Source organism: Dendropsophus ebraccatus, chromosome 5 (assembly GCF_027789765.1).
Source record: "Dendropsophus ebraccatus isolate aDenEbr1 chromosome 5, aDenEbr1.pat, whole genome shotgun sequence".
NCBI classification, from domain to species: Eukaryota; Metazoa; Chordata; class Amphibia; order Anura; family Hylidae; genus Dendropsophus; species Dendropsophus ebraccatus.
Genome location: NC_091458.1, coordinates 52,923,819 through 52,950,765, shown reverse-complemented (window position 1 = coordinate 52,950,765; position 26,947 = coordinate 52,923,819). Strand labels below are relative to the sequence as shown.

The window sequence follows — 26,947 nt, the reverse complement described above, 5'->3', positions numbered from 1 at the left end:
GTCATGCGATTTTTTACTGTATAGAAGAGATTTACATATAGTAAGTGCTGTTTTATACCTTTTTTTCAGCATAGTAAAATGCCCAATTTTACCAGTGGCACATTTAGTATCTTATTACCAACATTCTTTTTCATGAAGTGTAGAAAAATTACTGATCACACCTTGGCATAATTTATCCACCTTGATGGTTAAAAAACCTTTACTATACTTTTATCTTTTATCTGTAAACAATTCTAAAAAAGGCATAATGTAACATGGTCCAGGAGTGACCAACGTGTTTCTCATGTTTTAGATGCTCTTATGCACGGCCAAGGCTTAGCAGCTCAGGGTAGGTTCACACTGCCTTTTTGCAGTCTACTTAGATCTGCTAAATGGGAAAAGAAACCACAATTTACATGTTTTTCCATGGACTTCCACTATTAAAACAAAAAGGATCCTTTTAAAAAAAAAAAGCATTCATAAAAACGTGATGGACCTGTTTTTGTGTACGTTAAAAGTAACCTTTTAAAAAGGGATCTGCAGTTAAAGGGACTGCAAAAACGCAGTGTGAACCTACCCTTACTGTGGCGCAATTGAACCAAAGTTCAACATTTAAAATTGTAAATGAAAACTTTTTTATTATTCTAACTATACTATACAGCGTATGGAGAGGAGACTGGTTTAGTAATGCATGTTTTCACAAAGGATGTACAAGTGTTGTATTACGTACTATTACTATGAAATTTACATAGAATGAATGATATTCTTGTAAATGATTATGATAGTCCAACAATGCGTCTGTCCATTGCACAAAACACACAAAAAAACCTTTGTTTCCCTTACCTCAGTGCAGAGCCCCTTACTTCACTCAGTTTGTCCTCCATTCATGTAAATATGCACTTGGGTTACATTGACTAAAACTGCATAGAACACAAGTACAATAATGCTAGACCTCACAGAGAACTGAGGCAATGAGGCACTGCTTGTGGACGATATATACTGAACAAGCCATCCATTAGCATCACATGGAAGAACTGCTTTCTGTATAAGTATTACATAATAGTCATATCCTATAAGAAGATAATTCATAGATCTTCGGATAGCCTTTCGGTTTCATCCAAGAAGAAGTCTAGATCCTCTTTGGTCACTTCTGGATTGACAACAATCTGCCTGAAGAAGTTGACCCTGCTCCCGTGAGGCTGATATCCTACCATCATGGAGCCTTTCTTCATCATCCTTTCCTTTACAACTGGGGCCACCTGGAGTAACATTTATTATATTTCATTAGAATTTATTTATTCTCTATTGTTTATATAGTATCCACATACCCAGCAGCACTGTGCGCAGATTGGCACCATTTACAGTCCCCGTTCCCAATGGAAACTATCTACATATCAATTTTTTGTGTGTTTTGTATGTGGGAGAAAACTGGAGAATCGGGATAAAATCATAAAATTGTATCCTCAGGTCAGGCCGTGTAAAAAGGGCCCCAGTAAACAGTGAATGTGTGAACATTGCATAGCAACATAGAAGATTGTCGGCAGAAAAAGACCACTTGGTCCATCTAGTCTCCCATTAGATTATTTGCTTTCTTATTATCTTAGGATAGATATATGTTTATTCCAGGCAGCTTTACATTCAGTTATTGCAGATTTTCCTATCAGATCCGCTGGAAGTTTGTTCCACTCAATAGGTTATAATAAAGTAGCTAACAGATGGAGCAATATAAGTGATCAAATAACATACCAACATCCTGGCGTTGGTTTTTAAATATAGCCGAGTGGCATTAGTGTCAGCCATAGGTGTGATCTGCAAAAGCTCATCTCTTTCCATGTCGTATTTTATTTTTCTCCCTTTTCTGAGCAGTTGGCACTCCCCTTCATAAGACCCACATGACCCAAATTAGCAGGATACACCTGTGCTCACATGTCAGTACCTCCTATGTTTCCCATTCTATCTGCAGCAGTAATGGTGAGTACAATATCATATTCACACTTGTGTTGTTTGGCGGCAGCTTTCTCCGCTGGTGGTGCCAACTGGGTTTTGGGGGGGCACTTTGGGTTTGGTCCTGTGACATTGGGGTTGCAGGGCCATTCCATGGCCTCCCTTCCCTGTTTGTGCACGCTTTGCGGGGTTAGCGGTCACTGACCGACACAGTGGTGAGTTAGTGTAGGGACCCATGTGAACCAGGAGACCGGCATGTGGTACATGGGGCAATATGGTTTGGTCAAATTATATACCAACATCCTGCCGTTGGTTTTTAAATATAGCCGATTGGTATTAGTGTCAGCCATAGGTGTGATGTGCAGCAGCTCCTGTCTCTCCATGTCGTAAGTGAATTAAATACTATAGATTACAGATTGTCCGACAACTAGGCGTTATATACAGTACCTTTTCAAGTCTGGTCCAGAAATCTGGGGAATTCTCTTGGTTTCGAAGGCTTGGTGGAATGTACCAAAAACATAAGTTCACAAACTCAGGCTGTAGAAGAATAAAGATTAGAAGTACTATTACAATACTGATTATATACAGAACCCAATGGCAAATGTGATACATGTTATCACTGTATAAAGATGTATTCACCAATGCTTCATTTAGATCTGCAGCTGAGGAGTTTTATTGGTTTGTTCTACTCACAGTCTAGTATTTCTTCTTTGCAGTTCATCACTATATGTATTGTAATATTTGCTCCATTTATTTTTACTGTTTTCTATACAGAAGCCTGAAGATATTTCTGTCCTTTGTAGAAAGTTATTTACTCACTTCTAAAAGCCCACTTTGACTTTTATATGGAAGAACTTGCTTAACTTTATTAGTTTACTTTTACAGTTTTTTACTTTTCTTTTACTTTACCATTTACTTTTCTTTAAACATTTTAAATTAAACATTTTTAATGGCTTTGGAAATAAGTAATAGTTTTCTACAGACTTAAAGAGGCAAGGTAAAGCAAAACCACAGAGATTTTAGAAATATGAGTGCTGGTGATTAATTCATTTACCGGCAGCTTTATTTTCATTCTAAGGGCCCTATTCCACTGGACGATTATCGTTTGCATATCATTAACGATTAACGATCGCAAACGACCACTATTGCGAAAGACCTGAAAACGTTCACTCATTTCCATTGAACGATAATCGTTACTTATGATCGTAATTGCGATCGTTTTTTCTTCGCTATTTATTCGCTATTGCATTCGTATCTATTGCGAACGACCGAACGATGTCTTATTCAACGCGAACGATTTGCGAACGAGCAACGATAAAAATAGGTCCAGGTCTTATAAAGCGATCAACGATTTCTCGTTCGGTCGTTAATCGTTAACTGCATTTCAACCGAACGATTATCGTTTAGATTCGAACGATTTAACGATAATCTGAACGATAATCGTCCAGTGGAATAGGGCCCTAAGGGTCAGTTCATAATGAGCCAATTCGGCGGAATTCTGCCACGGAGCTCTCCGCCTGCCTCAGTATCAAACAGCGTATCTATGGGAGGGCTCCCGCACCTCCACTCTCCACATGTCAATTCTTTGAACAGAGGGCCGTGGAGGCGCATAAGCCCTCCCATAGATACGCTGTTAGATACTGAGGCGGGCAGACAGCTCCACGGTGGAATTCTGCCGAATTGGCTCAGTGTGAACAGCCCCTTAGAGCCATGATGGTCCTGTTACATCACAGGATCTGACTTGCACAACTGCACAGTATGTACTGTGTGGATGGGAAGTGATGTTTATTTTTATAGGACTGACACTGAGTGCCCCATTGAAATGAATGCTGAAAGTGAGCACCTAACTGGTAAAGAAAGCAACCTGTAGGTGAATTACCAGCAATTCCCTCCCCCACCACCAGCGGTTGTCATGAAATAAATTAATATTGTGACATACTTGACCACTGTATATACATCTACAATTATCTTATCGTGGGGCTTTTGAGTTGTAGTTAGAATAAATATTTATTGGGGTTGTCCAGTGAAAATCTTTTTCTTTCAAATCAACTGGTGTCAGAAAGTTATATAGATTTGTAATTTACTTGTATCAAAAAATCTCAAGTCTTTTAGTCCTTATTAGCTGCTGTATGCCATGTAGGAAATGTTTTATTTTCAGTCTGACACAGTGCTCTCTGCTGCCATCTCTGGCTGAGACAGGAACTGTCCAGAGCAGGAGAGGTTTTCTATAGGGATTCATAGTAAACCGAGACAGTCTCGGACAGAGATGACAGCAGAGAGCACTGTGTCAGACTGAAAATAAAACAACATTTCCTGCATGACATACAGTAGCTGATAAGTATGGGAAGACTTGAGATATTTTAATAAAAGTAAATTACAAATCTATATAACTATCTGATATCAGTTGATTTGAAAGTAAAAGATTTTTGCTGGATAACCCCTTTATGTTATATATATGTATAATATACAAAACAGCAATGCAATATTCCTGAAAATGTAACCAGTCATACCTCCATAACCAGCTGGAAACCTTTCCTCTTCTTCATCTCCTCCACCAGATATCTGAAGGACAGAATGTAACGTTTATTATTGTTATTATTAATAATTTATTCATATAGTACCAACATATTCCGCAGGGTAGTACAAAGATTGTCATCGCTCACATCTGTCCCTATCCATAACATGGCTCCTAAATTCCATGTTAATTTATCAGTGTGTTTTGGAGTGTGGAAGGAAACTGGAGCACTTAGACATGAATGTCTGGCACAACTAAACCCTCATGTTTCCTTTATGGGAAGATTAGGGGTAAGCCCCAGCCAGACAGCTCTGCCATATGTTTATCTTTCCCATAATAGGGTCGGGCAGTAAAAAGCCTGACCCTTTTCTTCATTGGCATTATCTGTTGGTAGAGAGTCAGGGGGCCGCCATACATCTTAAGATGGAGCTGGGGATCATTACCATATAGTTCACATGGCCATTAACATTCAGTGTTATCGTCCACACGCCTCCTGTTTACACAGAGAGATGCACGGCCAATAGGAACAGATTTTCCTGCCAGTCAAAAGATCCAATCAGCTGACAAGCGGGCAATTTCCAATCGCAGGCCGATTATTGGTTTCTGTATGTTTCTGTGAAAGGGCCTTAACTCTATAGAAATCTATTAGGTTTCTGCTTTTTTTTTATTGAGTATAATAACATAGTAAATGGACAGAACTTAACTGAAACCAGCATTTGAAAGATTTCTATGGAACAGAGCTTTATGGTGAAAATATTGTAAAAAAAACAAAAACCACAGCACTTTATTGTACAGTAGATTTGCTAATAAAAAAAGCTTCCAAGCTTTGTCCACCAGATTGGTGAGTAAGGGCCCTATTCTACAGTAGCGATAATCGACCGGATCGGCCCCATTTGGCCCGTTTTGGCCGATTATCGTTCGGTGAAATAGAGAGAACGATCAGCCGATGATCGTGTCATCGGCTGAACGTTCATTTAGGGCCAGACCTAAAATCATCGTTACCCCACCGCGCATCGCTACGGTTGAATAGCGGTGCATGGCGGGCGACCGACGATTTGACAAGCAGCAGCAGCATCATACATTACCTGTCCAGGCTTCTCTGCGCTGTCTTCATCCCCGGGTCCCGCACGCTCTATCTTCAGAATGGCCGGTCAGCTGACCGAGCGCTCAGCCAATCACAGGCCGGGACCGCCGCAACCTGTGATTGGCTGAGTGTGGCCTGTCAGCTGACCGGCCATTCTGAAGATAGAGCGCGCGGGACCCGGGGATGAAGACAGCGCGGAGAAGAAGCCCTGACAGGTAATGTATGATGCTGCAAGGGCTGCAAGGACATCGGTAACAATGTCCCAGCAGCCCTCGCTCAACGATAATCGGGCTGTGGAATAGGCCCAGTAAACGAGCGGCAATCTAGCAGATCGCCGCTCGTTTACATCGTTGATCAGGCCCTCCTCGGCCCGTGGAATATGACCCTAAAGCTTTAAATCTTTTCAATAACAAATCTAGAAAGGAATACTGCAGTTTTTCTACAATTTATTATTATTATTATTATTATTATTATTATTATGTGACTAAATCGGATTTGTCAAGTGCAATCCACGAAAGAATTGACATGAAACGGACAGAACTTCAAGTGGAATCTGACATGCAGACTTTCTGCTTTAATTCTGTAGTGTGCACATACCCTTAGTGACCATATGCACATTTGAGGTGTTTCTATCCTTCTTTTACCTACTACTGTCAGGACTCCCCTTTACAAATATAAAAGTAAGCTTGTTCTACAGAAATCTTTAGGTTTGACTCTAATTTGTAATAACACCAGTGTTAGACAGCCAGAGTCACCTAAGAATGGAAACACATTGTACCTTGTATGCTCCAGCACTTTGTCCACTCTTCTCTCCAGCCCCTTGGAACCAAGTGCCTTCCACATTAGCCAGAGTTTCAGGCAGTCTACACGGCGGCCACATTGAATAGATTTATCACCAGTGTCATATTCCAGGCTGTAAAATTTGTCAGTTTGGAACAAGTAGGTGGCCTTAGCTGCATGACATTGTTCTAATATCTGCTGTAAGGAAAGGGAGACCGTATACCGCACTTAATGTATTCACAACATAGAAAAGCAGTAGCGTGCATTTTTCTCAAAATGATTTCAGAAGTTGGATGCGCTGCTAGGAAAACATAGATACATCCATGTTTTCCAGGACTCCCTAGGGCTCCATCCAACTGGAAATCAAGCGCCAGAGTGTTCGGGTTTGGATAACGTTGCCGAACTCAAACATTTTGACAAATCTGCTCAACACTACTCTTTTGCCTAAATGGTCATCCTGCGAGGAGTTATAATGAGTATTATGTTATATCACTTAAAGAGTCACTGTCATTAAGAATAACTTTTGACATGTCATAAGGCATTTCAGATGTTATAGATCATAGAAGGTCTCACTTCTGAGACCCACTGTTATCTGGAGATATAGCCAGGGAGGGAGCACAGCAGCAGCCCAATTTTGTTAAAGGTTACATTTTTTATTGATATGCAAAATAGGGTGTTCTTGCAACAGGGAGAGTACTTTACCCTTTAATGCACCAATCTGCCCACCCGCTGCTTCTTCATGAATATTCATGCAGCACTCTGCAGTGATAAGTGGCCTGGAGTTATACCACTACGTAGCACTAGATGAATATTCATGAGAATAGTGCGGATGGGCATATTGGTGCATTGCGGGGCCCTCAGTGTACCAAACAACTAGCATATCAATAAAAAGTAAAATTTTAAAAAGGACCCAGCGCCACAGTTACATAGTAAAGCTATAAACAAAAAATCTCAACTAAGTAAAGGGACTGATGAAGAGGGGTGAAACACACTGCATATTGCACACTTTACATATTTTATGGAAAATAGTTATGGCATTTTTTATTGGATACCAGGGTATTCACCTCTAGGAGGGACTATCTCTGAAACATGACACCTGAAGAGTATAGGTACTGCGGAGCCACGCAAAGCCTTCTGCAAACAGCTCTGCCATATGCATGAGTGTATGCATTGTATTTTATATTAGTGCTCTGTCACTTATCCGTTTACATATTTGCATCTTTTTGGAGCCTGTCCTGGTTTTAGCTAAATGAATGCTCTGTAATGTAGATTGTAAGTATACTCACAGTTGTGTCCCGCAGGAGAAAAGCAGAACATTGCAGGCCAACACCTAATAGTTTGTGAGGATTCCAAGTCACCGAATCTGCCCTAAAGGTCAAAAAGAGAATTATTGGAATTAGATCCTAATACTTAACACTGGGTGAATCCAACATGAGATCGCTATAAACATTGCAATATATCTTAGTAGGAGATAAAAGGAGTGAAGAGGTATAGCAAGGAGCAGGATATATGACAATTCCTGAATATATACGTCACTTTGGTATTGGGGACTTGGGCCTCTCTCCATTTTATTCTCATGAAATTAAAAGAACACAAAGCTGGAGATTTATCAAGCAGTCCTATAGGAGAAATGCCCTTTGTTGCACACAGTAGGCATTTTTATCAGTCACCCAAGTGCAGACACACCATATGGGCACCCTACGCAGCTGCACAAAGCAGGGAGAATTGTTGGAGAGTAGAAGGCCCATACTCTGTTCTTGTAAAGGGGAACTTTCCTGTCTGTATCCACCTCTGCAATCACTTACAGCCATAGAATAGAACTGACCTCTCTATTCCCTTCAGTAGATGTCTGTGTCTACTGGATAACAAAGCACTGCCTCCCCATGCAGCCTATTAAAAAAGGAATATAAATCAGTATATTATAAACTTTTTACAGCTAAAATAATGACAGATATAAATGTTTTAATAATGTCTTAATGGCAACATATTAAACATGGCAAGAAGTGTGGCAGCAAATGGATAGGCCTTGTTTTTAATACTAAGATAATGCATTGGTTGCTAAAGCCTGGTAACAACCAATATTCTTGTGGTTCAAGTTCCCACACAGTTTTGCTACTTCTCTCTTAAAGGGGCACTGCAAAAACATGGCCACTTTCTTCCAGAGACAGCACCACTTTTGTCTTCATTTTGGGTGCAGGTTTTGTAACTCAGTTCTATTGAAGTGACTGGAGCTTAATTGCAAACCGCACCTGAACTGAAGAGTGATGCTGTCTGTGGAAGAAAGTGGCCATGATTTTGTAGCGCTGGATTATCCCTTTAAGGAGTTATTCTAACATCAAAAGTTATCTCTAATTCACAGTATAGAGGATAACCAGCTAATTGGTGGAGGTCCGACTGCTGGGACGGGACCCCCACCAATCCTGTGAACAGAGGTCAAATGTTCCCCAAATTATTGCAGCATGCATGCACGGCCAGCACTTCATTGATTCTATACGAAGCTCCTGAACATTGCTGAGCACTGCTTCAGAAACCCTATAGAGATGGAATGGTTGCTACATTAAGTTAAGGAATATCCATTCTTCAGATCAAAGGGTATCAGTGGGACCCCCACCAATCAGCTAGTTATCCCCTATCCTGTGAATAGTGAATAACTTTTGATGTTAGAAGACGCAGCAACCTTGATCAGCTAATTATTCCTAATCCTGTGGATAGAGCATATAGTCTGACATTGGGATAACCCATTTAAAGGTATTTTGCCTAGTTATACTTAGGCTGTGTTAACACATTGAAGCGTCAGTGAGGTGAACTTTTGCGGAGCATTTGCCCCAGTAATAATAAGATGGGATGGATACCTTGCTTGGGTGGTTTCCTTAACTGGAGACATTCCTTGGCTTGGTTGTTCCTTCCCGGAGGGAAGGTCTGGCTAGCTCACTATGTTGAGACCTGTAATGGTGATCTCTGGAGTGTTCTTTTGCATATGTGATTTCCCAGGGGGCAATGTCCTAGAATACACTCACGTCAAGACCTGTGATGGTCTCTGTGGTGTTTTTTGGTTGATCTCCATGAGGTCAACCATCATCCCTTTTTGCATGCACTTACTAGCATTGCTCCCACTAGCCAGAAAGCTACTCCACACTGATGAGGGGCAAATACCCCGAAACAGCTGTCTGTGGATGGATACCTTGCTTGAGTGGTTTCCTTAACTGGAGACATTCCTTGGCTTGGTTGTTCCCTTCCGGAGGGAAGGTCTGGCTAGCTCACTACGTTGAAACCTGTAATGGTGATCTCTGGAGTGTTCTTTTGCATAATAATAAGAAGGTTGAGGATTTCCCTGTAGCAGGACACCCAGGCCATCAGATCATAGAGTGTTGCTCAAACTATGACTTTTATTATGTAGGACTTAAAGGTTTATTCTGGGATTTTGTTATTGATGGCGTATCCTATGGGGCCACAGAACGTGGAAGAATGAGATGTATTTTTAGTAAGCTGCTCAAGTACTTATATTGTTGGCCTGTTAATATAAAAGTCCTGGAAAACCCTCTTACATGCTCCGTATTTGCAAATATATAAGTGTACTATATGAAAAAGGACATATCTAAATGGCAATAGGACATCTCTGCTACAAACACCCTTTATCATCTACCCCAATGAATGATGGTGTGATATACTTTAATGTATGTACCTTATACTTTAAACATCTTTCTTTTCCATATCCATTAACAGTTCCAGCTGGCTCTTTGTTTTTGAAGCTATCGCCAGTTTGTATTTGAGACAGTAACTGGTAATAGTGTAAGAAGCATTCCCTGCTGGGATGATAGCTGGTGCCATATACAATGCCAGAGGATGTGAGTACAATTACCAATAATGTATGCTGCATAAAGGATTAGACTTACATCAACATGAAGCCATAGACCATGCCGCTCACACACTTCAGCTATTCCTTCAAGGGGATCAAATGCTCCAAAAACAGTCGTCCCACAAGTTGCGCTTACCAGGAAAGGCACTGAGCCCTAAAGTCAGACAAATAAATTTGTGCTCATAGTACAGTTCATGCAATGTACGTTGCACTGCCATGTGCATGAGGCCTTAACTGTTTTTAAGCATATGGCATGGGTATTTTTTAAGATATTTTGCCGACCTTATATAATACCAGCATATGTCTTTAAGTCTATATTACCTTATCTTTCACTTTTTGTATTTTGTGTTCCAAATCTTCTGGCATTATTTTCCATCTGCGTTAAAATAAAGATACAATAGCAATCACATACACAGCGTGAAACCTGGGTGCAGACATTTCAGAAGTCCATAGTTTTAGCAGTGAGCTCTGCCATGATTACACAGTAAAGACCATAGCACTGACATGTAGCCATAGAGTATCTACAAAAGTACTAAAAACAATTAATATCAGTGATTGAGCTAAATATATATCCCACTTTCACCCTGTCTAAACGTACCTATCATTGGTGTCCACCAGAATTACATTATCTGTTCCAATGCCCAGGAATGCTGCCCCCTTCTGGACAGAATAATGACTCTGCAAACAAGTGACACAATAGTATAATATTAAACAATTTCTAACAATGTAATATGCTATATAATATTCTTTATACCCTATTTCATATATATTTTGGTCTTTTGTAGACAGATTATAATAATTCTGATTAGTCTCTGCTACCTATAGCATTCAGACATATATTTTCCATCTCATACAGATATGGTAGGCTGTTGGAGCAGAGAAGGAAACAAGTCCAGATTCTATCATACAAATCTGATCATTGTGTGGAGTCCTGCCACTGTGTGATTCCTCAAAACGCAGCAGAATTTATTAATGTTTTTTTTATATACATATTATCACAGTTTTTTCCTCTATTTTCAATAGCTGTGCTTTACTTTCCTCAGACACAGATTTTGTACACTTTTTGGTTTTTAAAAAAGTCGCAAAAAAATACTGCTGGCAGTTTGCGTTTTCTCATTTTAGTTGCTATATTTTTACCTCTGGCATTTTATCCTCTGCATTTTGTTTCAGTACAAGTCATGTGATTCTTTATCATGTGATTCTATGTTTTCTATTGAAAAATTAGGCCATGTTCACACAGTGTATGAACATCGCCTGTTGTTTGACCCAGCCAGGTCAAACAACAGCCGATGTCTGAGATGTTCACCTGGTCGATACTGCAGTATCAGCTGGATGAACATCACATTATTTGAATTGGAATGCAGGCACATTCGAGTGTGCCTGCACTCCAATTAGCCATAGAGCACAATGTAAAGTATGGCCAGGAGCCGTACTTAACACTGTGAGTACTGTGATCGTTAAATTGTCCAGTGTCAGGAACCGGACAAGACAACACAGTGAGCCCTAAGCTCAGCCCCGCCCACTGTCCTCTACCTATTTGCCACAATCCACCCTAAGATGGCGGCGAGCAACTGGGCGTCAGTCCCTGCACTGGCTAGGTGGGACACAAGGACAAGACAGACAGACAGACAAAACACAATAAAGAATGGTCGACAGTCCGGGTCACAACAATCGGGCAGCAAAAGTACAAAATCACAATCCAAAGGCAAGGTCAAAAAACAGGCAGTATGGTCAGGGGCAGGCAGCAAGCAGGAAAGGTCAGAAATACAAAGCAGAGTCAGAATAAACAGAGCAAGAATAGCAAACACAGAACCAGGCAGAGACAAGCTCAATATCCGGCCAAGATATCCCAGACTGAGGCAGTTATATAGGAGGCCAGGGTTCTGATCCAGAACATAATTGGACCATCCCCCTGATCTCCAAGCACAGACAGCTGAGAACAAAACAGATCCACTGGCAGGAAGACCTGTCAGTCACAGCAGAACCAAAACACATATTAACCCTGACATGGCCAGACAGAACTCAGCAGGTAAAGTCGGGTGTGTCTCTCAAGGTGAGCAAATAACCAGTGTTCACACACTACAAAACAAAACACAGAAACAGAATGCAAGAAAATCAGCACCTTCTCGGCCGCACAGCATGAGCAGAGGGACGCATGACGCTCTGCAAAGATACCATCCTGACATCCAGGCAGCCCATAGAAGATAGTGGCGGTCTGCTGCCGCCTCTCCTATTACACGGTCGCTGCTACCGTGATCATTGATTTTTCAACGTGTTGAAAGACAACGTTCAGTCAGCATCATGCATGTCGGCTGATCGTTGTCTTCTATTATACAAGACTATTATCGGCTGTAACAGCTGATATTGGCCAAATACGGCCGATAATCGCTTTGTGTAATAGGGCCTTAAGTCATGACATCGCCCCTGGTTCTGCTTATGCTGTTAATAAGCTGTTGACATAGGAGGAGGTTACATATTCCTGTTGTTCAGGTAAAGTTATAGCTTTATTATTACCAGTAGATAGGGGTTGACTGGTGTCAGGCCACTTATTAGGCTACGTTCACACAGAGCAAAAGGAGCGGATTACGCAAGGAAATATTTCCGCCTGAAATCAACTGACGCTGAATTCTGAGCAGAATATAAGCAGAATGTAAGCAGAATCCCTGCGTATTCTGCTAGGAAAGTGTTCAGCTTGTAATCAGCTCATGACAAATTCAGCGTGGAATACTCGAGGAATCTGTGCTGAATCCGCATGCATTCAGCGCTGAAATTCAGCGAGTATTTGGTGAGTAAACTAGACTATACCAGAACATATACTAGAATCCTCCTCTCCCCCCTTTTCCCCATTTCCGCGCTGATTCAGCGAGTAATTTCCGCTTGTATTCCGCGCTGAATACGCGCGTATTCCACGCTGAAACAGAAAATCAGAGCCCCATTGGTTTGTATAGGCTTCCGCTAGCGGAAGAATGAACATTAGTTCAGTGCGGAAATTCCACTGTGTGAACTGCAGAGCAGAATTTCCATTCAACACAATGGAAATTAGCTCTGCACCTATTTTAACGGCTGAAATTTCAGCGCTGATTCAGCACAGAAATTCAGCTGCTTTTGCTCAGTGGGAACGAGCCCTTATGGTATCAATAGCATTTCTAACCCTGTCACACTTTGTTAAAATGTATACAGACATCGGATACTGTTCGCATTGCTTTATCGTATTATTTTAAATAACCTTCTTACTCTTTGTACAAGCATTATTTCCTTCCCAGGATTTTTCCTGGTGTGTGTAGCCTTTATGTGCGAGGTATATTGTAAAACTTAATAAATACAGATTCACAAAAAAAAAGTTATTGGTTTTGACTTCCCCATTGAAGTAACTGTATGGTGATATTTTTTATTTTCTTTTTTTTCTTTTCCCCTTCCTTTCTCGCTGTTTAAAAAAAAACAACTCAACACAGAGGCCGCGTCCAGGCAAGGTCCGCCCAAAGCCAAAAAAAAAAACAGGAGATGTCACCCAAGCAGCCACAACCCAACACCCCCCCCTCCCACACACACACACACACGCGGCCACCCCTAATACCTTCCCCATGTCTTAACACAAAAAACTCTGGTGCCCCCATCTTCCCTCTCCCTTATATATTTATTATGCCACAACTCATATTGTAATATTTTAAGGCTTACTTCCCTTCATTCCTTTATTGTCGGAGGATGTATTGATACCCAATTTCGTAGAATAACCAGGCGAGCAGCAAAAAAATAACCTGTATATTATCGCCCTCCTATCTTTAGTCAAAGATTGGTCGTTGTATCACTGTATGGTGATATTTACTCTGAAATTGCTCGTAGTTTCTACAAAGGTACTGTAGTTGGTAAAGTATATTATTTTTGCACACCCGCGGCATTGTGCCCTGTGATGCTTTGTTCACTTTATGACAGTACAAGACATAAATGTATGAGAGCCTGTGTCCAGCTGACATCAGAGGCCCACTGGAGATCAGTGGATAACTACAAGCACAGACAGTACACTGCTAGCATATAGGAAGGCCCCCTAGGAGGTGCTCAAGATCTATTTTATAAAACAAGCAGCAGATGCAGTGTGTCTATCTTGCAGCCAGAAAATAGTAATATTTTTATCTTCAGATTGCAATCAGGACTGAAAAATAAAATATATTAATAGCATGATTACTGAGTAAACAGAACACAGAGTGCTGTATACTAATAAATAGCAGACTCCAAAAGTTAGCTTAAAAATCGACCTATTCTTGAAAGCCCATTAGGGAAGTGTGAAACCTATTATTGATAGTGACCTAGATAGACCAAGAACAGGACTGAATCATGTACATGTATTTGTACATAAAACACCAATATGTTTGCAGCTGTCCACAGAAAGGCTCCAGATGTTTGTTTTTTTTTTAGGTTGATAACATTGATGGCCTATCCACAGGATCATCATTTTCTCATCATTGTCTGTTTAGGGGAGCTGCTGCCCTGACACCCATATGCTGGAAAGCCCTGTACAGTAGTGGTGCTGTGTAGTGGTGGTTTGCAGTACTTCAGCTCAGCTCCCATTCAATTCAATAGGTGATGAGCTGCAGTAACCCACCTTTAGGCTATGTTCACACAACGTCAAAAATGGAGAAAAAACATCCGATTTCACTATTTAAAAAAACATCCGTTTTTGCAGCAATTTAAAGGACAACTCCGGCGGGACCCCCCCGTCCCCCCCCAAAAAAAAACCACAGACACACGAAGACACCATACTCACCATCCCTCCGGTGACGGTCGCCACTCCATTCGCCTGCCGTCCGCCTCACTGTCACCTGCGTCCTCCGTCCAGCGATGTCTCTTGCTTCCGGGTCCATGAGAGAGAAAAGGCTGCCAGTGCGCTTGTGCACCGGCAGCCTTTTCATTGGCTGGAGCGCATCACATGGCTTCCAGCAAGCTCAGCCAATCAGGGCTGAGCAAGCTGGAAGCCATGTGATGCGCTCCAGCCAATGAAAAGGCTGCTGCTGCGCATGTGCACCAGCAGCCTTTTCTCCCCCATTCACTCTCAATGAAGATGCCGAAGAGGAAGAAGACCCGGACCGCCGGAGTTGCATTGAAGTCAATGGGAAGACGGACGTCTTATGCACACAATGCATTGAAAAACTGACGTTTTTGCCGCAGACGTCAAAATAATAAACATGAACATTATTTTTGGACGTTTTTTGCAAATAGCGGACGTTTTGTATTAGTTGTTCACACACAGTTCTTCTATTGTCACCGTTCTTTCTCCATTTTTACTATTAAATTCAATGGATTTTTTAATTAAGCCACAACCAAAGGGCAATTAGTAACCCCAAACTAAGATAATGTGCAAACACCCGCCATTGCTAGGGGATGCCAGGCTTCGAAAAACGTCCGTTACGTTAGACTCAAAATAATGGACGTCATTTTAAACGGAGCTGAAAAAAACATTGTATGAACATAGCCATATATTGATTTTGCCCATTACACATACTTCACATATTACTTCAGGGTTAGGGATAGTATTACTAGTAATGACCCGAATTCTGTAGTGGGGTTTTGGGTTTATTCCTGTTATGTACTGAGTTCTACAGTGTTGAAGGGGTGACCTGTAATATTCATGATGATCTATGGTGCCTATGGGTTACAGCAGCCATGTTTAATAAAGTGTTATCTTCTTACCTCTTGTGATGTAAATACCACCAGTCTGGGAAGCGCATTCATTCCTTTCTCTTTGCACTCTGGAAAGCGCTGAAATCGAGCCACATTCATAGCATACATATTAGAGATTGAGCCACCTGCAATAAGAAGTCAAGATTTAAAGTGTGGTTATGGAACACAAGGATGTTGTGATGTGCTGATATCACCATACAGTACCTGGGCAAAATATCCCATCTCCAGTTTTCCACCCTATAAAGCTTCTCATTGTTCTAAGTACTTCATCTTCCATCAGGACAAACACAGGAGCAACCTCATAGGTGTATCTGTAGTTTTGATATATTTTATAGATTTTATAGAAATTCCAGGAGATACCTTTAATGTATATAACTGGTAAATCTTGAATGATCCTATTCAATTCATAGCTAGCACTATACAGATGTAAACATTACTATATATACACTAGACATTAGACTCTTCCATATATTTCTATATTTCTGATCAATCTTTCATGTCTTCATCATTGACATAACATACTGAAATATGTTCCGTATCTGACATCAAGACCAGTTTTACACTAGATATTACCGCCACAAGTCCCATCCAGTGGGTCTGCTGTCAGATTGGGTCATCAGACCTGTGGTCAGGCTGGAACCTGCAACTTGTATTGAACTAGTGTAAGATTAGCTTAAAAGAAGATTTATTAACACTTACTGGCTGGTATTCAAGGCTTCAGTTATGATCCTCCCAGTCAAGGTATGGCGATCCAAACCCGAGAAGAGCTGATTGAAGAAACGTGGGTGCCCTAAAGAAAATCACATATTAGTCTAGTAAAACTACTTAAAGGAAAACAGTAGATTTGTGCAGAGGAACCTCCTGATAGCTTCCGGTAGCCTTGTACCACCGGTGCCGCGGTCGGTTTTTCGGACCGAGGCCCAGTTCCCGTGCACGGCGCCGTTCTATGCACCGGAACCGGGCGGTGCTCAAGCACTGGAGGCGGGCCGGGCCGCCCCCAGTGGGAGGGAATTCCCTCCCCTGTATGACGCGGCTCCATTCATTCTAAGGGAGCCGCATCATACAGCGTCATACAGGGGAGGATCCAGTGGGAATTCCCTCCCACTGGGGGCGGCCCGGCCCGCCTCCAGTGCTTGAGCACCGGCCGGTTCCGGTACATAGAACGGCGCCGTGCACGGGAACGGGGCCTCGGTCCGAAAAACAGACTACGGCACCGGCTTCGGTGGCCACTTTTCCCCCTACTGTTGTCTCCAGTTCAGGTGCAGTTTGCAATTAAGCTCCATTTACTTCAATGGAACTGAGTTTCAAAACCCCACCCAAACTGGAGACAACAGTAGGGGGAAAGTGGCCATGTTTTTGTAGCGCTGAATAACCCCTTTAAGTCCCCCTGTTTTCACGAACTTTAATCCTAACGAAATTTCTAAATTAGAATGTTAGGAGCACTGGGTGTTCTGTCTCTGCCGCCCAGAGTACCGTTTGCCCCACCCATTGCCTCCTACACTCACACCTACTTATGCATATTCAAGTATAGCAGGCCGGTCTTAGGAGGCGTGAATGTAGGAGGCAGAGGGATGCCTCCAGTGCTCCTAAGCTACTAATTTACTTATTTCTTTAGGATAAACACTAAAATGGCTGGGCTTACAAGCATCGGAGGAGCAGCGATGGGAAGAGGAGGTAAGGGGCTACTGGGAGCTGTCAGTAGGTTTGTCTGCATGTACTTGCTGATAGTTTTCCTTTAAGGGTGCCTTCACATGTGCGAACTCGCAGCAGAAATCTCGCAGTGAGTTTTGCAGCGAGATCCGCTACGAGTTAAGGTCCTGGCAGGCCCCTGTGACTACATACACGGAGCGGTCTTTCAGAGTATGTAATGCAGCCGCCCCCTTAACCCCTTCATTGGCTACCGCTCGGCTCCGGTGCTGTCTGTATATACATTACCTGTCTTCTTGCTCCACGGGGTCCCAGCTTCCTGCTCTCCTGCTCAGCCAATCAGTATGTTGCCCAGCCGCAGCCACTGATTGGCTGGGCGGGAGAGCAGGAACCTGTGCGGCAAGGAGACAGGTAATGTATATACAGACAGCGTGGGAGCAGATTAAGGGGTTAAGGGAGCGGCTGCGAGTATGTATTCACAGGGGCCTGCCAGGACCTTAACTTGTAGTGGATCTCGCTGCAAAACTCGCAGCGAGATATCAGCTGCGAGTCGGTACGTGTGAAGGCACCCTTAAGGAGAAGTCTCACAGAAGTACAAAATCTGCAGGAAAGCTGAAGAGGGAAGGAAAAAAATAAACAGTTGAACTCACACGTCCTCGTGCCTCCAATGCGCCGCTCTGAGTCTTGTTCACAACAGCCGGAGACTTGCAGCTCTGTTAGCTGCAACGTCACGTATCCGTCTGAGTGATTGCACACCAAGTCAGACCTTGACGTTTCAGCTGGAGAAGCTGTGTACGTGATCTACCAGGTTTCCAGATGAAGATGACAGCCGGCTGCAGTGAACGGGACTTGGGAGTAGCGCATCGGAGGCTCAAGGACGGGTAAGTTCAATTCTTTATTATTTTCCTGCCCACACCAGCCTGCCTGCACATTTTGTACTCCCGTGGGATTTCTCCTTTGATGTATATAATAATATTATCGCCAAACAATTATCCATTCACAGAACTATAACCTAGTCAGAGGTCATCAGAAAAACCTGTTTTAACACTGAGCCTGATGATGTCTCTGCAATAACCCAACAAAACGTCTTGAGATTCTCCTTCATGCCGTAGTTTGAAATCAAGACGTCTTTTCAGCTCCTCTGGTTCAACCCAATCGCAGACCTACAATATCAATAGAAGCGGAGAACACTGGTAAGATAATGCAATGCCGACATTGTAGCCAACAAAAAGGGGGCTCATGGTTATTGAATAGAAGCTATTTGACATTGTAATAAGGGTTATAGCTACTGTATATGAAGTGCAAAAGCAGCAGTCATCCCTGGGCCTTGGTGTCTCCTAAGTAGACACCAATATTATAAATTAAACAATGTTGGGAACCTTGTTACAGATTTTGCCTTGGAGCCCAGAAGCTTCATGTTATAGTTCTTAATATAAAGATGGGGAGTCATATAAACATGAATATGTCACTAAGGATAATCTGTATAACGTACCGCACCTTCCACAATGAATGTAGTTCTTACCTTCTGATTCCTGTCTGTGCCATTCTGCACAGCCTCCTCCATTACTATCTTCAAAGCCTCTTTTAAGAATTCATCCTCTGGGACATCTTTGTGTAGAGATGAGCTTTCTCTCGCCATCGCAGTGCTCAGTTGGAAACCTGGACATCATAAGTATTTCTGTTTTCATCAATGCATGAAGGGAAACTATGTATTTGGGTCAATAAATGCATGGATTTCTCCTGTAGAAGTTCACATAGCCCTTATGTTATCATACATACAACATATCACACTGTTAAAAAAAAATAGACAAATTCTCATATCTCTGGCCGTATATTAAAGGAAACCTGTCCTCAATGTCATGCTGCCTGAACCGCAAGTCATTGGACTGTCTCTGGTGGCTTCTCCTTGCCTAACCAGCCTAAATAGATAGACCTCTTCCTGTACCCAAACAGAAGCAGCTGGGGACTGCCCTGAGGATGGGAGGCAGCTGCCTATATTTGTCAATATTTTTTCAGTCAATAAGTCAGTAATGCTAGCCAGAGTAGATAATATTGATTTATGTATGGTCAGCCTAAGGGCCCTATTACACGGGACGATTATCATGCGGAAAATCGTTATATCGTTCGAATTTAAACAATAATCGTTCTGTGTAATTGCAGGCAACGATCGAAAAATTGTTTGTGTGTCATTGATTGTTGATTTAGATCTGAACCTAAAATTATTGTTAATTGTTCGCTGTAATTCCACATTTGTTCGCTCAAGTTCCGCGTTTGTTCACTAATCGTTCAGTGTAATTGCACATTGTCCATTGTTTTTCTGGGATGAGAAGGAGTAAACGATCATAGTAACGATCGCACTAACAGCCATCGTTCTGTGTAATATGGTGAACGATTTCAGGTAACCAATAAACAATCTCGATTGCGATCGTTTAACGTTATTCGTTAAAAATTGCTCTGTGTAATAGGACCCTAACTAATCTATACGACTCACCAGATTGTGTGTAATGCTGTGTTTATGCGGAACGATTATCGTGCGAATTTGCACGATAACGATCGAATTCGAACGATAATTGGATGTGTAAAGCAAACGATCAAGCGACGCGCGAGAAATCGTTCATTTTGATCTTTGAACATGTTCTCAAATCGTCGTTGGTCATTCGCAAAAAATTCGCAGATCGTTCCGTGTAAACAGTCCTTCATCCATTTAACCTATGTGCGAGATAGGCTCAAGCAATCGCAAAACGAATGCAAAACGATTTTTCTGTACGATATATCATTCTGTCTAGACGCTGATCATTATAAAAAAAAAATCGTTACTTCGAAAACGTTAATCGTACGATCGGGCGAATTATCGCTCCGTGTAAACCCAGCATTAGTTGCTGACATAAAGCCTAAAGAAGAATGCCTCTCCTGTACATCTCGTTGCCTCACTTACCATACTCACTCCCTGTTCTCTTCCTTAACATTCATTACTTTGTGACCATAGTTACTTAGTATAATTATGTCACTAAATCCTTGGTGTAAGGGAAGATACTGTAGATTATAGTACAGTTATAAAGCTATGTGCCTTTCTCTCTATTAGGCTATGTTCACACTGCGTATATGTCCGGATCGGCACAAAAAGCTGCAAAAATGAAGAAATCACCACTACGTACGGGACCGCATGTAACGCTACAGGCGTAAGTTATGGCATTTTCGTCCGCAAACAATTGTCTGGTTCATTTTTTACGCCGCCGCGTACGATCCGGGCGTAAGTTCGTACATAGTGTGAACTGTGCAGCCGTACTTCGTATACTTTCCATTATACGCAAACTACGTAAGTCTCCGGCCGCTTATTCACAGAACGCACTACGGCCCGAAACTTACGTAGTGTGAACATAGCCTTACTGTGTATTATGTATGTAGTTACCTTGTCTGCAGCTCCTAGCTGTGTGCAGGCTATTATTGACACTTCAGCTCACTACATCCAATGTACAGGACAGATTCTGTTTGGGTCTCCTATTGGGCAGGTCAGAACAAACACTTGCGAGCTCTGCCTTACCACAGCCTCTGGATTACAGGATTCCCTTTCTCAACTCATAAACTTACTAAATAAAATTTCAATTGAATAAATACCTTTTAGGAGCAGATTCTGCCCCTTCTGTTGCCTTGTCACAGATACAAATCTACACAAACTTCTAGATAGATTCATTTGGAAAGGTTTAGTCTCCTGGAGGTAGAAATGTAATGTTTATTAGCAATGATTCTGAACAACACAGGCGAAAGGAGGACAGGATACAAGGTAAATTTAGGTTTATTAAAGTGATATTGGGCTGAGCTTGGGCTGCGCCCTCTCTGTTTGCTGCCGCAACCCCTGCCCAGTCCTCTGCACACGTGGCGCAGATGGGCCCATTGCAAATAAAATATTTGCAAACACAAATATTTTTATGTCCATTTCTTGTGTGACCAAAAGGAAATAATAATTTGGCAATACAAATATAAAGGCTGGTCATTGTTTGCTTGTGTTTTGTCTTCTTCACATGTGCCCCAGGTGGTTGCCTGCTTTCCAAACCAATTGCCCTGGCTTTGGAAATAAGCAAGCTGGTAGAGATAGATGTGAATATTACTAGATATAATCTGACTGTAAGCTCAATGTAGCATTTTTAGAAGAAAAAAAAAGACATATAGAGCTTTAAAGCTCTATATGTCTTTTTTTGGGGGGGAGGGGGACTTTTTTAAGTCAACTGGTGTCAGAAATTTACACAGATTTGTTAATTACTACTATTTAAACATCTCAAGTGTTCCAGTACTTATTAGCTGCTGTATGTCCTGCAGGAAGTGGTGTATTCTTTCCAGGATGCAATGCTCTCTGTTGCCACCTCTGTCCATGTCAGGAACTGTCCAGAGGAGATTTGGTACTGTCCTGGACAGTTCCTGTCACAGTCAGACTAAAAAGAAAACACCTTGAGATTTTTGAATAGAAGTCATTTACAAATCTGTATCTGTATAACATCAATTAATTTAAAAGCAATTATTTTTCTCCAGAGTACCCCTTAAAAAACCATTAAAAATTTTATATTTTGACACACATTTATGAGAAACCAGACATACAGTTTTAAATGGGAACAGAACAGGCAACCATAGAGCACCATAGCAGGACGAGGAGTTGTGTCCCGCATCACCATGACCACCAGAACAAGTACGTCCAGTAGATGAAAGGTCGAGATTATTTTGGTCCCGGTCTTTTGCTTCTTTCATTGATCTCCCAATGATGGTCACTCACTGGTTCTCTGCACTCTTGCACTCCCCCCTTACATTCTTCCCAGTATGTCACCATGAAGCCCCTTGGCCGCTGGGCCCCCGTGGTATCTGGGCTCTATCACATTACTTCTGCTACATTGGTAGTTACAATCTAACTAACACAGATTTAGCCGAAGTACATTTTACCTTGGAAGAGACGAAGAAGCCGGAAGATATGCTAGAAGGAGCAAAGTTCAGCTACATTGTAGAAGAGTCTAGAGGATCATATTTCTCATATGTCTGTAAATGGTTACATTGGGATTGTATATTGCTCCAGGGAAAAGGGGAACAAGTTATTGCTTTCATCAGCTGATCTTTATATTTCCTTGCATTTTGTAGGGTATCATTCATGATATATATCTGTGTATATGGCATTTTCACATCAAATTAACTTAGGTGGTCAAATTACCTAGAAACAGTCCTGCTCCCTGATACCTATCATCTAGCTCATAGGTGTCAAACTCTCACCCTCCAGCTGTTTCAAGACTACAATTCCCATCATGCATGGACAGCCAAGGCTAAAACTTTGGCTGTCCAGGTATGATGGAAATTGTAGTTTTGAAACATCTGGAGGGCCTGAGTTTCTTGTGGAGTGCTATTAGTTGTGACAGTTTTGCTATGTATCCAGAGCCGTATTAACATCTGTTGCTGCCCTAGACACTAAACCTGAAGACGCCCCATCTTGGGGAGCATGGGGAAGAGTGATTTTGGCCACATGCATTTCTCCACATGGAGAAACATTGTCTGAATCGCGTTTTTTATGGTTTTTAACTGCTTTAAATATGAATTTCCCCATTCAATGAATGATTAGAACAGTCTGCATATTGTCTGAGGAAATTCTCACCACAGGATTGGTAGATTAGTAGGTAATAGCTCCAGGCATCACAGCCATACCAGACCTGATCATACCTCCCCCCCTCAAAAAGTCACTAGATTTACTGGCAAGTCTGACCGGGAGGTGGGAGACTAAAAAAAAATAAAAACAAAAAATGCCTGGAGCTATTACCTTGTTTTCTTCCCCCTGCTCAGCCCTGTATGCATCTATCTCTCTTTGTTACATTCTGAAATGTATCTCAATAGTTTTTTTCTATTGTATGTGTGTCACTTAATGGGGGGGGGGGGGTAGCCATTGTCTATTTTATTGTTTAATAAAAAAAAAAAAAAAGGTGCTAAATAAAATAAATTGGATTTATCTGAGGAAATAGAAAAACAACTAAAAAACTAACCTTTAACAGAGAAGTCCGGCAGGGGAATAAAAAATCATTATGGGCAGGGGGTGGGGGACTTCTCCTTTAAAGGGAACCTATTTCCATGTGCATACTGCTTGAACCATAAGTCATTGGGGCCATCCATGGCAGCTTCTCTCCATCCCTTATACCAAAACAGAGAAACCTCTATCAATCAAAGTTGGTGCGGCAGGCAATCACAGCCAGGGATCACCCAGATGACTAATATGACAGCATGAAAGTGATAACAGGTTCCTTTTTAGGAACTCAAACAAAATATTATTAAATAGTAATATTAAATTATTAAAGACTAAGTAAGCATTGTCATATACTGTTATTCCCTTGTGGGACAATCTCAGGTTTAAATTATTAATATTTAGGATTTTTTTTTTGTTTTTATTTTTAAAAAAAGGTATACTATTTATTTACTATTTGTTTGCAATATGAATTCCGCTATTTTACTTTGAGGTATTATCAGTTATTTCATGTATGTACTGCAACTAATATTAATATGTTGTGTTTTATATAAGTGATTGGTAATGTGTATACTAATAAGGTGGTAGAATTGCTAGAATAAAAATGATTTCTAAAGCACCAACATGTTCTGATATACATCTCCATGCTGTTGTGTGACCATGAAATGAAATACAGCATGGGTTAGCCTGGGCTAGCAGGAGCGAGGAGGGCAGTAAGGAGCCAGAGCAGGGAGGGAGCTGCCATGTTTGACTCTTTTCTCTTCCCTCCCCCATCCCATTGCTGATGCATCCTCTGAATAACTGGAATGGAGGGCAGCAGGGAGCCGTATATTGGAGGAAAGGTGGGAGCCAGAGGACAGAAGCCAAAGCTCAGCTGACAATATGCTTCACATAGAAAGAGCCACATTATAAACTGCAGCTGTGGAAAACAGCCATGTTTGGTAAAATGAGGGGGCAAGCTTTTCCAGGGACTGAGGAGAGTGGAATCATGGGTAAAGAAAAAGTATAGGGTAAACCACAGGGAGAAAATCCCTGAAGGGTTGGCTGAAGTGTAATAAATAGGGACAACGAGTGTTTCACTGAAATGTATAGATGGATTCATGTATAGTAATATTATCTAATAAATCATACAAGCTTATGGAAGTGCCTATAGGAAGTACAGTATATGAAACACAAATAAGAAGGATAAATTGGTTGGGACTATGTAGAAAAAAAATTCAAGAGATTCTATAGTGCTATGTATTAGTGAAATCCATGGAGTTCAGTGTGAGGGACTACTTTCTTTGCAGGTCACTGGAGGAAGACAGGAGAACTGAGCTCTTGTAACTAGGAAAGTAAAGTAAGCAAGTTCAACTGCAATGTATTCCTTGTAAATACAGCTGTCCCGGTAAAGAGACGAGAGCTGCAGAGGGGTTGGGAAAGAGATAAGGAAGCATGAAAATTACCCTGGAGAAAGACTTTATTTTAATGGGTAATTTTAAAATTGTGACAGCTGAGCTGCAGTATCACATCACGGCCACTATACAGTTAATGGAGCTGTAACTTCAAGCTTCATACACTGTCTTAACATCGAGGCACTGTGGCTTGCAGGACAAGCTGATCATTGGGGTACCTTTTAGCTTTTGATGACCTATTCAGGGATAGGCCATATATCAATATCCCTTAGGGTATAAACCCACACACCGTATATGCAGCGTATTTACTGCTGCGATACGCAGCAAACTCGCAGCAAACTCGCAGCAAAATCGCAGCAGATTAGATCTAAATAACTGAACACAGCATCAAATCTGTACCAACAAATCTGCTGCGTATTTGTTGCATATCTGCTGCATATACGGTGTGTGGGTTTATACCCTTAAAGCGTAACTGTCATGTTTTTTTTTATTGCACAAATCAGTAGTATAAGCGATTTTAAGAAACTCTGTAATAGGTTTCATCAGCCAAAAAAGCCTCCTTCTGTACTCAAGAAGCAATCTCCCAGCCTCCCCCCCTGACTTCTTATCTGTGCATTATCAGGCAAACACGTCTTCATTACAGAGAAGCCAGTGAAGACGGGCTCTGCTCTCTCCATTGTAAGCCTATGAAGGGGGGAGGGGCTGAGGGAGATGAGGGAGCAGGAAGAGGTGACATGAAGGTCAGCTGTTTGTAGACTCTCTGGACACCTAAACCGCAGGATTTTGGGGTCAGAAAGGTCAGTAGTTATCTATGAACTTACTGAGAGAAGATTGCAGGGTGTTGTGCTGTGCAGGACTGCTCCGTGCTCAGTTACTCCTAACAGCCCCTCCCCACTCCATAGCCACATAATGGAGACAGAAATCCTGCTTTATCTGCAGTGAGGGGGGAGGCTGGGAGATTGCTTTTTCAGTCCAGAAGGAAACTCTTTTAGTACATAAAACCTATTACAGAGTTTCTTAAAATCGCTTGTACTGTAGATATTTATTGTTTTCAGAAAAATGACCCTGAAATGACAGTTACGCTTTAAAGTTACACTGTCACCCCCTTTTTGCATTCTGACTGCTTTCCACAGGTGTAAAGGGTAAATGTTACAGCTTTCATTACTCATTTTATATCACACCTCATGGTGCTTGTTCTGGTAAAAAGTAATTTTTATCACCTGTGGATTGTTATATGTGGGCAGGGCCTCGCGGCCTATGTGTCACTTAGCTCCGCCCCTAGCTCCACTTAGCCCCGCCCCATCCGTGACATCATCGCCACATAGGGCCCGCCCCCCTCTGCAGCCATTGGAAGGGCCAGCCTAAAGCTGTAGGCCCCACCCCCTAGATTGTCCCACACCAATGGCCGCTGAGGGGGCGATGCCTATGCAACGATGAAGTCACGGAGGAGGTGGGGCTAAGTGGCGCTAGGGGTGGAGCGATGTGGCACATAGGCTGCGAGGCCCCGCCCACATATAACAATGCACAGGTGATAAAAACTACTTTTTACCAGAACAAGCACCATAAGGTGTGATATAAAATAAGTAATGAAAGCTGTAACATTTACCCTTTACACCTGTGGAGCGCAGTCAAAATGCAAATAGGGGGTGACAGTGTCACGTTAACTTACTTATATCAGCATTCTCGCTGCATGAACGCCTTCATACTTTTTTACTTATGTACATTGTGCAGCTTTCCCACATAAGTGTTCTTGTTTATATGTATATGTAGTGTGCCTATCTGTGCATATGTACATGTGCGTGTACTGTATGTATTGTGCCTTTTTGTGTGTTTATATGTACATGCGACTATCAAAACGCTGCCCGTTTCCCATGATAGAAGCCGGTTTCTTTGTGTGCTCTTTGGCCCGATATCCTTCCCTCGGTGACACACCTCAATCGGAATCAAGTCAGGCCAGGATATCCGTACACTAGGAGCAGGGGGGGGGGGCGGTTTGGCGGGGGCAATCAAGAGTTTGCCCCATCTCCAAATGCCCAGTCATTTCTAGTTTTGCCCGTCTCCAAAAGATCACTTCATTAATAAGACTCTCACTTTA

General features: G+C 41.9%; 1 protein-coding gene across 2 annotated transcripts; it reads right to left on the bottom strand.

Annotated features, from left to right (window-relative positions):
• Positions 1-219: 219 nt before the first annotated feature.
• CSAD (cysteine sulfinic acid decarboxylase) lies at positions 220-22,429 on the bottom strand. 2 transcript variants are annotated; one of them, XM_069972174.1, is made up of 16 exons: positions 22,405-22,429; positions 21,094-21,187; positions 19,001-19,137; positions 18,515-18,641; positions 16,531-16,621; positions 16,036-16,142; positions 15,841-15,956; positions 10,757-10,836; positions 10,480-10,534; positions 10,196-10,312; positions 8,128-8,192; positions 7,589-7,670; positions 6,301-6,500; positions 4,434-4,485; positions 2,371-2,460; positions 220-1,238 (listed from the first exon to the last, which is right to left on the bottom strand). In XM_069972174.1, exons 2-16 carry the CDS (start codon positions 21,167-21,169, stop codon positions 1,065-1,067), a joined length of 1,569 nt encoding a protein of 522 aa, XP_069828275.1. In that variant the 5' UTR covers positions 21,170-21,187; positions 22,405-22,429; the 3' UTR covers positions 220-1,064. The 2 variants fall into 2 exon arrangements, with proteins under 2 accessions (XP_069828275.1, XP_069828276.1); XM_069972175.1 differs by having other exon boundaries at positions 6,301-6,497.
• Positions 22,430-26,947: the final 4,518 nt, after the last annotated feature.

Coding starts and splice junctions, on each gene's coding strand:
- CSAD (XM_069972174.1), bottom strand. CDS start 21,169: ATGAATCTATCTAGAAGTTTGTGTAGATTTGTATCTGTGACAAGGCAA. Junction 18,642..19,000: donor GCACAGACAGGAATCAGAAG/GTAAGAACTACA, acceptor TTGATATTGTAG/GTCTGCGATTGGGTTGAACC. Junction 2,461..4,433: donor GTTTCCAGCTGGTTATGGAG/GTATGACTGGTT, acceptor ATTCTTCTACAG/CCTGAGTTTGTGAACTTATG.